This window comes from Cyprinodon variegatus, unplaced genomic scaffold (assembly GCF_000732505.1).
Source record: "Cyprinodon variegatus isolate N-32 unplaced genomic scaffold, C_variegatus-1.0 Scaffold8, whole genome shotgun sequence".
NCBI classification, from domain to species: domain Eukaryota; kingdom Metazoa; phylum Chordata; class Actinopteri; order Cyprinodontiformes; family Cyprinodontidae; genus Cyprinodon; species Cyprinodon variegatus.
The window spans coordinates 93,046-105,785 of record NW_015150461.1 but is presented as its reverse complement, the minus strand read 5'-3'; the positions used below and the strand labels follow the sequence as shown (position 1 = coordinate 105,785).

General features: G+C 37.2%; 2 protein-coding genes across 2 annotated transcripts in view; both read right to left on the bottom strand.

Annotated features, from left to right (window-relative positions):
• The window catches only part of dok3 (docking protein 3), a 19,098-nt gene extending 7,763 nt beyond the window's left edge, over positions 1 to 11,335 (bottom strand). Inside the window, exons 1-3 of the mRNA XM_015377274.1 lie at positions 11,100 to 11,335; positions 1,519 to 1,821; positions 1,151 to 1,241 (exon numbers count right to left, since the gene is read on the bottom strand). Coding sequence (XP_015232760.1) covers positions 1,151 to 1,241; positions 1,519 to 1,821; positions 11,100 to 11,156 — 451 coding nt within the window. The 5' untranslated portion in view covers positions 11,157 to 11,335. The remainder of the gene's footprint in view (positions 1 to 1,150; positions 1,242 to 1,518; positions 1,822 to 11,099) is intronic.
• A 200-nt stretch (positions 11,336 to 11,535) lies between these two features.
• ddx41 (DEAD-box helicase 41) overlaps positions 11,536 to 12,740 on the bottom strand; it is a 23,972-nt gene continuing 22,767 nt past the window's right edge. The window contains exons 15-16 of the mRNA XM_015376779.1: positions 11,983 to 12,093; positions 11,536 to 11,888 (exon numbers count right to left, since the gene is read on the bottom strand). Of these exons, the coding sequence (XP_015232265.1) occupies positions 11,752 to 11,888; positions 11,983 to 12,093 (248 nt within the window). The 3' untranslated portion in view covers positions 11,536 to 11,751. The remainder of the gene's footprint in view (positions 11,889 to 11,982; positions 12,094 to 12,740) is intronic.

Below are 12,740 nucleotides of genomic sequence, written 5' to 3'. Positions count from 1 at the left end.
ACGTCATATGCTTTGTTGATCTAATTGGTTTATTTGGCCCGTCTATCACCAATATAGGCCAATCAGCTAAACAGTATTTTCGCCCATTCCCAAAATTACTTCAACGGAAGGTTTCCAGATGGATATGCGGAGCAAATCCATCTGGCGGAGTCAGGTTAATGCAAATTAGCTCAATAAAGCCAATTTAAAGCTAATTTAAAAAAATAAATTGGCCTTATATTGGCAAAACTTAGACTTAGACAACATTTATTGTCATTTTTTACACACAGTGTATACAAAATATTATTTCATTTTGTACAGCTCTCATGACATTTCCATTTTCTTAAAGTGCAGCAGTGATCAAATGTAAACATTGTGGGAGAAAGAACATGGTGCAAAAAAAAAAAACAAAAACGCATTAATATGGATGTTTGATGCAGAGTCTGTGACATGATTTAGACTTAGAGTTTTGTGAGGCTCCAATTGTTTTAAGAGGAGGAGTTCTTGTACAATAATACTGTATATAATACTGCAATAATACTAAGGAATGCAAGCCCTGTTCTTTGGTTAAAATGAATATACAGTCTGTCTCATTGATGAACTGCATCAGGAGCTTCTTTCATGTTGCTGCTACTGTTGAGCCTTTTTTACATTGTGGTCACACGTAGCACAATAGCTGCTTTATTTATAGAGGGGGTCACCCCTGCTGATGAGCAAGTAAAGAAGCAGCCATGTTGTTTGTAAAAAAAAAAAAAAACTCATTGTCCTTTGTAGTTTTTTTTTTTTTTTTTTTTTTTGTGTCACTTAATGGCAGTGGAGGAACAAGTGTTTTTTATGCATCTCAAGCTGAATTAAAATCTTTGTAGAAACTTGCTTTGATTTTTTTTCTTGAGGCATTCAAAAAACAAAACCTTTTTGAACAACACTATCCTCCAAGAAGTTACCTGTAAAAATGTCTCTTCAAAAGGCATTAACAGGTAAAAGGAAATATATTTTAGCCTTATTCATTCAGAGTAAAAATGACAAAATCTCCTCTTTTCCCTTCTTAAATAGTACTTTTTATACAGCTTTTTGGGAAGTAGTTCCACAAAGGAGTGCTTCAACAGTTACCTGAAACAATGCAATACTGTGCTTGCTTTCCTGGATTAATGGTACAAATAATGAGAATTACCTCTTTGCCAAGATGAGTAAAGGTCATTGTCCTCCATGGTAAAGCCATTCCCTCCCTCAAAATCCCCTTTCTCGGAGTCTCCAGGATCCCTCTGCAAACAAAGTGCCACAGTAAACATTACACAGAGTAAACGCCTCCCTCTTATCAATGCTTTTTATTACCTCACAAAAGTAAGATGGAAGCAAGAACATGGCTTGTGCAAGCACAAGAATTAGAGAAGTGGTAGAAGTTACAGATAATGTTTCAACTTCCCCATGTTCTTATCGGTATCAGCCTGTGGGGAAGGTGTCTAAACATTTTTCCCAAATTAAAACGCTGATGTGAAATGAAAGATGAGCAGCTGAAGAGGCCATAAGGAAAGGTGATACCTGGAAGGCAAGTGTGCTGAGGGCATGGATCCAGCTCTGGCTCTCCACAGAGGCGAAGGTGTAGGTGGACTGGGTGGTGTTCAGGTAGAAGGCTGTGCAGCGGGCAGGGCACGACTCCTTGAGAGCAGGGGTCACACTGAGACAGTCAGTTAAACGCACCACCTTTCTCTCTGATGTTTTCTGCCGACTGGCCTTCAGCTGGTCGCTGAAAGCGTTGCCATCAGAAGCTGAACAGAATTCCAGTCGACCCACGCCTGTGGAACTGGGTTTGAAAAGCACCATCCAGATTTTCCGCCAGGTTCTCTGATGAGACAAACAAAGCGGCTCTATTTAATGTCTTTGAAAATATAATTTAACCTCTAATATTTTTACAGGGCAAAATAAAAATGTAGTTGTAATTTAAACCCAAAATATAGCTTTTCTTTGCATGTCAAGCCTGTGGTTCTTTTACTGCTGTGTTCCCTGTAAGAAATTATTGGTGAACCCAAAGGGTGGCTGATTGGTCAAAGATGCATAGCAAAGGAACCAGAGCAAAATCAAAAGGACTAAACATCATTTGAGTGTCTTTATATCAATTTTTAATTAGAGCAATCAAATCTAAAGATCTAAACAAGATAATTTCATGCTTGTTCATCAATTACATGAACTTCAGTTGCATTTGTAAAACCAAAACACAAGCTGAAAAACCTCAAGATTTTGTTGATGTTTAGTCATTAAGATATGAATAATATAAAAGTAGATTCTTTCACCACCTCGCTACCAAGCGGCGTACCTGGATACAGTGCTTGCAAGCCTTTAAAAAGTCCATTTAACTGTTCCATGTTTTCAAGAAAGTGTTAAAGATCAGTATATGCACCTTGACGCTCTATCTATCTATGAGAAGAGATCACTCGGGACAAACTCTTTAAATAACACTTCATAACTTATATGTATTAAATAACCATGAGACACTGTTAGGTTTATTCAATGATGATTATAAAATTAATGTATGTACATATAAAACATTGAGAAATGAGATGCTTCACTCTGTCTTATGATTCAATCAGTGGAGCTCCTGTCTTATGACCTGATCAATTGTCCTGTCAGAAGAATACTGTTTTGTAACCATGTGTTATGTTCTGTTAATAAAAGCGCTCTGCAGAGGAAGTACGGGAGAGAGAGTTAGAAAGTTCGGTTGCGGCTCTCTTCTCCTTCTGCAGAAGCTGTTGAAAATCCCTTTCTGTGTGGACTCAGTCCCTCTTTTACGAACCTACATTTTTTAACCTAACAGATCGGAAGAGTTGCTATGAATTTATAGATTGGCTGCTGCTCCCCTTCGGGCTCACCTTTCATAAAGTGGCCCCGATTAATAGTTAAAAAGGCCTTTTATACATCTCCAGTCTGCCACATCATCATATTTTACATCATACACGTTAGCAGATGAGAAGACATCAATGGCTCCAGCCTTATCAAAATATTACAATTTGTTCTTAGTTGAAGGACACCGCTCTCATGCCATTCACAAATATTTGCCTCTTACAGAATGAAGATTATAACTGCATATCCGGACAGAGGAACCGTCTTAACCAGATAAACCTATATGGAAAACATCAGTTCTGACTCGCAACAGGCAGCCGATACCAAGGTGTAATAAACTCACACATCATCAATGATAATTATACTAACAACAGTGATAAAAATTTTCCAGCTTTTATGAAAGATACAGAATTTGATACTCAAGCTGAAAAATAAAATAAGTAGTGGGAGAGATAATAATAAACTTCTTTAACACATCAAAAATGGACTAGATAAAGTGTCAACTAGTCAGCTGCAGTTGATTCAGAATGCTACTGCCTGCTTCCTCACTCTTTTTGCCTAAGGGTAAATTAATCTAGTGGTAATTGAAACCCTAAATATAGCCTGCACTTCATGTCTATAGTTCCCATTCTGTGGCCTTCGCTTTATAAGAATTGATGTAACATCTTAAAAACAGACTTAATAATAAGTGTGTTACACAGCTGCAGCCGATGCAGAATCTCGCTGCCAGCGTCCTTACTGCAGCTAAGCAAGTGGAGCGCATCATCTTACACTGACTTCCTGCATCTCGGAAAAAAGACCTTAAAATATATCTGCTAGTTTCTATATATCTGAGGGCTTAGCATCAAAAATACATTCAAGATCACTCAGCTTTTATCAGATATACTCTGTATGACCAGAACCAAACAAGGAGAAGAAACGTTTAGTTCCTATGCTCCACTAAAGTGGAACAAACTCCCAGAAGACTATAAAAGGGCTGAAGCTTTAAGTTATTTCAAATACCATAAAAATAAATGCATTTGTTTAAAGTGGACTATATGAACTGTCAAATGAAGCATACTTAGTCTGTTTTCCAACTTTAACCCGCTTGATTTATGCCACTGCAAAGTACTTTTCTCTGTTTTTCATTAATGATTAAAAGCTTTAATTACTGTAATCTTGTTACTGAAATGTGCAATACAATAAACTTTTCTTGGCTAATAGTTACGGTAAATCTGGACACACAGGTGAACAAACTAAACTAAAACCACAAACTAAAACCGCTCCTCAAGCAACTCTGACTCAATTTCTGCATTCAGGCCTCTTTAGTGGAGACAGTGGCGTCTGATGGAGTTTGCCCCGCACCTGAGGGTTGTCGGTTTAAGCTCCAGCTTTCAGCTGTGTACTGGGCCAAGACACATTTCAACAGCATTGCCTACTGATGGTGATCAGATGCTGGCGCCAGTGTACGGCAGCCTCGCTTCTGTCAGTGAGCCCAAGGGCAGCTGTGGCTGCAATGTAGTTTACCACCATCAGTGTGTTTGTGAATGGGTGAATGACTGAGGCCCCGTCCACACGAAGTCAAACCCTGGCCTAAATTCACAAATTTTTCACCAAACCACTCAGGCCCCGTCCACACGAAGTCAAAACGAACACGAAACGCTAATATTTTCCAGAACGTTTGTCTTAAAGACGGAGACGTAAAATAAATGTGATCGACCACATGAATGCATGAAAACGCTGCAAAATGTATGCCAGGCCTGTAAGTGGCGCTGTTGTGCCAAAGCAAAAATAGGCGAAAACAGGCAATGAAATGTTGGGCATGCGCAGTAATATTTATACAACAACCAAACCGGAAAACCCCTAGAAGAAGAGCCAAATCGATATTGCTCTGTTCTTCCTGGAGATATTCCAGAAGAAGAAGATTCTGTTGTAAGCCCGACAGCAGGGTGAGTAGCATGAGCAGCAACCATTCAACACAGTACGGCGCCATTGTTGTTGTGATACTGTGTCGCGCATGCATGTTTAGAGGCGACGCTATGACGCATGTGTGTAAGAAAAAAAATGCGGTCAAAGCTTAAAGATGGAAACGCGAAAACGGTGTTTCAAAATCTTCCCACTCTGAAGGCTTAATAAAAAAAAGATTGTTTACAGACCCCCGAAACGCCGGCTTCGTAAAGCGCCTCGATTATGTTCTCTGGCTTAAAAAACGCTCTATGTAATTTATGGGCTATTTAGTAAGAATGTTTTTTTGACTTGTTGACTCTCTCTTTCAGACTGGGAAGACATCTGTTGTGCTCATCCCTCTGACTGCTTGTTGTCTTTTAGGCTCAGACTCACTGTGAGGCTTGAAATGCATCTCTATGAAATATCTAAAGGTTTAGAGTCTAAACTGATTCGTGTTTATGATTTAATTCACTTAGAAAAACACCAATGTTCCATTGGAAGAGAATTAGAATCAGATCATGATGCTGCCATCGTTTATCAGGAAAAGATACATTGAAGTAGTGTGATCCAAACATTACTGTTTGGATTCTTCAGATCGTAACACATTGTCCTATTTGGTTAATGAGGATTTTACCAGTGCCTGGTTATTTTCCAGCTTAGGTCTTTGTTGGGTTCAAAAATGTAGGTTTGTAAAAGAGAAACTGAGTCCACACAGGAAAGAGATTCAAACAACACCTGCAGGAGTGGAAAAAGCCCAACCCAACTTCCAGCTCTTTCTTCAACCTCCCTCCTGCAGTCGCCTTTTATTAACAGAACATAACACATGGTTACAAAAGAGAGTATTGTTCTGACAGGACAGTTGATCAGGTCATAAGACAGGATGCTCAGCTGACTGAATCATAAGACAGAGTGAAGCATCTCCTTGCTTCAATGTTTATAAGCACACACACGTTAATTTTATAATCATTATTGAATAAACCTAAGAGTCTTCCAATAATTCTTCTTCATTGTATATTCTTACTCATAGCCCATTACCAGGAAGTCATTTTGATTCTCTGTAGCATCTCTTTAAGGTACTACTGAAAGCAAATGTTCTAAAGGACAAAATGCCAGGAAAAGAAATTACATAATATCAGAGTTTCTTTTCTGAAACTGAAAATTTGCTAGAATTGTGAAGATTAAATGCTAAAAATAAATCTGACGAAGCATTGGTGTAAGGTTGTGACACTCCTTAGTATGTTGGGGTTTTTCAGTTGTACTGTAGAGTCATATTTTTCAATAACGGTGACAAATATAAGATAAAAAAAATTGCAACAGCTTATTAAGAAAAACTTAAACAGGGACATTTTGGGCTAATAAGTTTTATGTTTAATACCTTCATCAAGATTATTTTACAATGTATTTTTAAACATGTAAGTACCTTGTACAAGCGAGTCTCATTGTAAAGCACATCCTAGTAAAAAGTAATGTGAACTGCATGTCTCTCGTCTCTTTAAACATAAAAGATTATTTCTGCAGTCCAGAATACCTGGAATTTCAACTCACCAACAATATTTAAAATTGTGCATCATCCTTAACATAGTTAAACATGTTACTGGCAGCATAATGCTGTGGGGAATGAGTAGCTGGTCCAAATTAAGTGAAAGATAAATGAAGCTAAACTACAAAACGAATGAACAATAATTGAACTTCTCCTTATATTGTTGGGTTTTTTTAAAAATTAAATTTCACACTGGAGTCAGTGTGGGAATGGTTTGTACTATACCTACAGGAACAATGAGTAGTTTTACAAGGTAAAAGTCACGTTTCTATTCCGATACTTCTTGTGAAGGTGCATTCACAGTGCTGAAGTGAAAAATAAGTCAAAGGCTTACAGAAAACTCATAGTTCCTGTTTATCAGGGGAGAAAGCCAGAAGAGAGAACTTCATTTCCCTTTTCTCCACCTCCTACTGACAAACCTTAGACCTCAGGTCTAGAATCTGAGAATAATTTTAGGGAACCAAGTTTAAAATATCTACAGCTCCTCATTGTCTTCCACTCTGTTTTCCCTTAAATGCGACAAGTATTATTTGAGCTACTGTGGTTTTATGTTCGATATGTTTTAAGATTAGGTCCCTAATGATGGCTGGGGTCATGCAAAGGTGAGATAGTTTAACTATTATCATCAGTCTTTAAAAGTACAAAATACAAGCACCGGATAACCCAAATATTAACCTGGTAAAAATAGCCAAAAACGTTCGTCTATACAAATAATACCTGATAAAACCAAGATAATCAGCCTCTTTGAAAAAATTTAAGTTGCGTCTAACTCTGTAATAGGTTGGTTTAAATAGTTCTGAGTCTTTCTTTTTGTTTGTTTGAAACCAACACTATGGAAACTACATCCTTTACTTTACATAGTAATGTTATCTTTTACCCACTTCCAAATATAAACAACAAGTGCTAATTATTCAGAGCTATCCTTTTTTTAAAGCAAACAGCAGATCTGAGCAAACCCACATTTAAATCTTAGTAAGATTAAAATGTACTTGTCTTGTGGTTAAAAGGGTAAATTCCTCATGTATTACAGCCAAAAGTATTAAAGTATTTTTCTTTTTTTTTTCATCTGCTAAGAATAGTTTAAGATAGGGCTCTAAAATATACCAGCATGATCAGAGCAGTTTTACTGGTAGTAAGTCCGACTTGCTGGCATAAAAAGTTAAGAATCTAAAAGGAAACCTCTGATTTAGACTGAGTACACATGCAGACCAGAGATGGTTATGTAAATGATTTGAAAAGAGATGGCTTGAAAAGAGGGCTGCACAGTGCCGCAGTTTGTAGCACTGTTCCTTGCAGCATCAATGACCCTGACCGGCTGTGACCCTGACGGAATAAGCGGGAGAAGATGGATTGCATGAAAATAATGTATGGGAAAAAAGTAATTTTCTCAACAAGCAGCAGATGCTGCTTTCAGCCCACAGCACTCACAGGCGGCCCTGTCCTCACCTATGAGTGGTGGGAGGATTCCTTAGAATCAGCTGGTGAGAAAAAAAAAAAAACTGATGACAAGGTAGTGTTGGTAGTTTTTCTACATGAGCGGCAAAGAGTTTCCTTCCTGGACAAATTTTGGGTCAACCAGTAAGAATGATTGAAGCGGTTTACAAAATAAATGTGTAATATCAGTAAAAGAACCTCCAGCACAGATGTTATTCACACTGCTATGGTTCAAAAGTTTTTCTGATCCGACTAGCTATGGGTGTGTAATGTTAAAGAAACAAAGGTTAAAACAAAGTAAAGCTATCCCAAACAGTGTCTATGAAAATTACACTCATCATGTAAGTTACAATCATATTATCAGTTAACCAGCCTCGGTTATTGGATTCCTGCTTTATGCCTCAGGAACTACTACCATCCATTCCCCTGGTCCATAACAGTCTGGGTGATGCTACATGCTACTGCAAACACTAGTGTGTTAAATTCCCATTGCACGGTATGTTGAAAGTATGGGGCTAATTCAACATTTGTTCAGTTGAGCTTTAGGAGAGTTAGCTCATCCAAAGAGGAGCTGTTAATCAGCAGAGTTAAATTCTAGCCAATCTGTTAAGTGCTGATTTTAAAATATATAATTATCAGTGTTTTCCCTAATAATAAACTTTAAACTCTTATCAGTTCTACACATATCAATCTGGGTACTGCCAGGTTTGTTTAGGACAGCCTTACTTCTGTCAGCGCGCCCAAAGGTAGCTGTGGTTACAATATATCAGGCAGCATGGGAATAATTACCACTGTTATGCTGATGATACTCAGCTATATTTGTCCAAAAACACTAGTGTGCGGTGTTAACTTTTGAAGCTATATGCACGAGTTAGATCAATTCAACCCTGTTAAAAGTTGAATTGCAACATTATAAGTGTTGATTCTAGTCTCTCAAAGTGTTAACTGTTTAACACTTTCAGAGGTGTTTTAATTAGCTCACACCAGTAAAAAGCAATATAGACACTTTAGAAGTGTTGAATTATCTCCCTAGACGTTGAATTGACCATTCAGAAACTGGATTTGCTAGTAAATCTTATCCAAATGTTTAAAATATGAAACATGTGGTTCAGGTATCCTGATAATTATACATCGCTTTTTTGTTCATCGAGATTGCTTAGCTCCTCATATCTCATAATTTTATTTTATATATACGTATATATGTATATATACGTGTGTATGTATATATATATATATATATATATATATATATAAATATATATGTATATACGTATACATATATATATATTTACACACTGGTTATTTTTATTAAAGTTTTGCAGAATAAGCATTATAGAAGTACTGAAGCAAGCGGTGCATATGCAAAAATTACACTTTATGCAGATGACACTTGCTTTATTTTTCATAACTATGACAGAAGTTAATCTTTCAATTCTTGTCTGAGGGTATAACACTTTCTTATGCCACACAAGGAGGGTTTTCATGTTTAGTCAACTTGTTTCCAATCTTTGTTTGCAGTGAATACCTTGAGAGAAATAAAATAAGTGCTGCCAAAGCCTAGCAAGACTTATTGATGATATTGTTAAAAATGTATTTATTTGAAAACATGACATCCTGCAACTATTTCTATATTTGTTTTCATGTGGTTAGAGTCAAAACAATCTAAGCACGTTGCATGGCCCTCACACCATGCACCGCATTTTAGAAATCTTTTTCTTCCTGCTGGTTTAGCAGTTAGCGGCATCGTAGCGTAAAAGCCACAAACCTGAAGGAGCCTGAAACAAAGCTTTCCACTTTGAAAGGTGTCGGTTTAATAGTAATGTAATGTGTTTAATTCATGAAAATATGGCGCAAAGAAAGAGTTTATTCGAACATAATGTAACTATTTTCTTCTGAACAGAATGATGACAATACATGCTAAAAGCTGTAGCAGTTTTGCAGCAACTAAATCCATTCTCCATCTTTTAAAAAGGACCTCTCTCTTCAAAAGGTTCAACTTTTTTATCAGTTGACAGAATATTTTCCCAAAGTCTTGCGGGTCACCAAGACTTTTTTGTTTCTAGTAAATATAAAATGAGTCTTTGTGTTCACCAGCAGGTTTTTCCTGTAGAACTCTCCCATGGATGCTGTTTTTACCCAATTTCTCTTTATTAGCACAAGATGAAAACTACGGCAAATTATGTCAATATTGCTTTAGATCATGTTTCCTAAATGCTGTCCCTTGGGGTTCATTGTCCCACAACTTTTTAGACGTGGTTCTGCTTCATCACACCTGAGTCAAATATTCAGGCCATTAGCAGGACTCTGGAGAACTGACTGCATTCCAAGGAGATATTTTAGACATTTGATTCAAGAGTGTTAAAGCAGACTCATCTTAAGGCTGAAGTACACTGGATCTTGAGGATTGGAACTGAAGTCATCTACTTTAGATTGTTTGGGTCCTTTTACGACCTCCTGGATGAATCAAGTATGTGGTCTTGGATTGCTGGTTTAGATTTTATTGTAAATGTCTGGCAACATGAAGCAACTGCTGAAACAAAACCTTCGATATCCTTCAGTCTGGGAAGGGTTTATTTTTTTTTTTTACCACATAGTCAGACTGTTTTGGATGTTTCCCCCGCCTTAAATATAAACAACAAAATGTTTTTATGAACTTAAATATTTGATATCAGAGAAAGTTTAAAATTGTACTTTGTTAATCTGCAAAAAGGCAAAAAAGGGGCGGGAACATTTCACACCATTGTGTAAACATGCATATATATATATATGCAGACATATTTGGGTTCTGAAATATTAATTTATGTAACTGAGCAACATTTTATTATGGTTGCTAGAATCATATTTTAACAAATAATTGCGCTATAAATTGAAATGCAAATTTCTGCAGCAGTAGGAAATAAAAGCTGAATTTCATCAGATATGCTGCAGCCTTGAATTCCACCTTTTCTTTATATAGATCCAGTCTTCCAATGCAGTCCAAAGATAGGATCAAGAATGCTTTACTATAATAATACCCATGTTTCAGCTTGAGTTTTTATATCAGCTCATTATTCTTGCAGGTGTTTTAAGAGCATGATGGGAACATTTAGCCGCTTTGTACGGATAACGGATGGAATCAAGCTTATAAATTTTAACTGAGTTTTTCCAGTTGGTGTAAACACATTTATACATGAGGGACAATTGATCTTATAGTTGTATAGACAATATTTTTTTTTAATAACCTTAAGGTGGAATGTAAGATATTTTGATATAAGTGCCTTAAAGTGTAAATTGCAGCTGAAGACGTAATAAATTCTACCCTTTAGAAATTATAACTGCTGAAATTTGGCCAAATGCTCAAAAGTAAGCAGAATATTTCTTTAAGATGATAAATGATATAACTCACTTTTCCAAACTTGGCCCCCTGAAGATACAGCATCCCCTCTTTGAAGATGACCTCCATACTCGTACGCTCTGTCTGAAAACTGTTCACACAAGAGCAGATGTGGCGAAAATATGCTGAACTAAAACTGGTGAGGTGGTTTAAAATTAGACCTCCTATACCGCATGCCTGATAGTTTCCTTGACGTCACAAACTGTCGACCAGTGTGCTTGACAGGAGTTTAAAAAAAGAAAAACAAAATAAAAAAACCCAAAAATCAAGATGCAACTGTTACAAAAGAAAGGACACACGTTGTGTGTTGCTGTTTTCTTGAGTCAAACTTCCCTTTGTATCATTTTGCAACCACGTCAACTTCCTTTTAGAAAAAACTAAAGTGACTTTTTATTTCTCCAATTTTCTACATGACACAAAAACAAAATATCAAATTAAAAGGTTTTATTTACAGTTCTGACGTTCCTCGGTGTGTTTTACTAATATGACAATGAGTAACGAAGAGAAAAGGGTACAAAGAAGGAATCCTTTTTTGTCCAACAGACCTGTACAAAATGATAAAATAAACTTCCCCAACTCAGTGACATTACATGTAACCGAGGCGTTTCCACAGAATTATTTTCACCCCAAGCAGAACAACTTTGTATTCTGGTGAAAAATGCATTTAAAAGTCCATGGAGCTATGAGCCAGGTAGTCTTTGCGACCGATGTTGGTGACCTGCTTGGTCTGCATGGCCTCCAGCTTGGGACAGTCGGTAATACGATGGCCGAGACCGCCGCAGAACGTGCAGCCCCTCTCACCTGGGAAGACGCAAGAACAGACACATTACAAACAGGCCTGCTGGTACAGCACAGTGGAACGATGTTAGTGCAATGCTGCAACAAAGACTCTTACCTCCGATGTCCAGCATGGTTTCATCGCCCGTCTGGAGCACCTGGAGGACCGGAGGAACCTTCTGCTTGGCTTCAACCAGCAGAGCTTTCAGATCCATTAACACAGACTCATCTGTTAGGAGATAAAAGATGTTAACTGTTGGATTTAACCTTAAATAGGCAAACTGAAGTCCCTTTATGTCCAATCTTATCTGACTACAATAAAATAGCCTAACTTCTGTCAGTGATTCCATGTTTCTCATTAAATTATTTGCAAAAACAGAAACCAGCTCAATTCCTCCTGAGCTGGATCACAAAAAAAAAAAAAAACAGATCTTCACCAGATTTCAAAACTCTTACAGAGCTAAACATATCAATTTAACGTTAATAAGAAGGAAGGTCATAGCTGAATAAGCCAGTTGATACTTTGCAAGTCACCAAACTAAGTGTAATTTCTAAAACCGCTGATGCTAAACAGGTTTACTTTGCTTCCCAGCACTGAGCCTTTCATAGCAAACTGTGAACAGAAAATAGATAGTTGGGGTTTCAATAATAGTGGATTTATTTTTTTATTTTTGGTCTATTTCACTTCCTGGTCTATTTCAGGACAGCAGTTCTGCTGTCCTGAAATAAACCACTGTGCAGCTTTTTCCTCAGCTCTTAAAATTCTATCTTGCTAAAGTATTAGCACCCCTTAAAGGAATAGTACACCCAAAACATGATTAGCCTTCATTTTCTACTCACCCCCATGCTGAACAACACTCTGGAGTACTTTTTTGA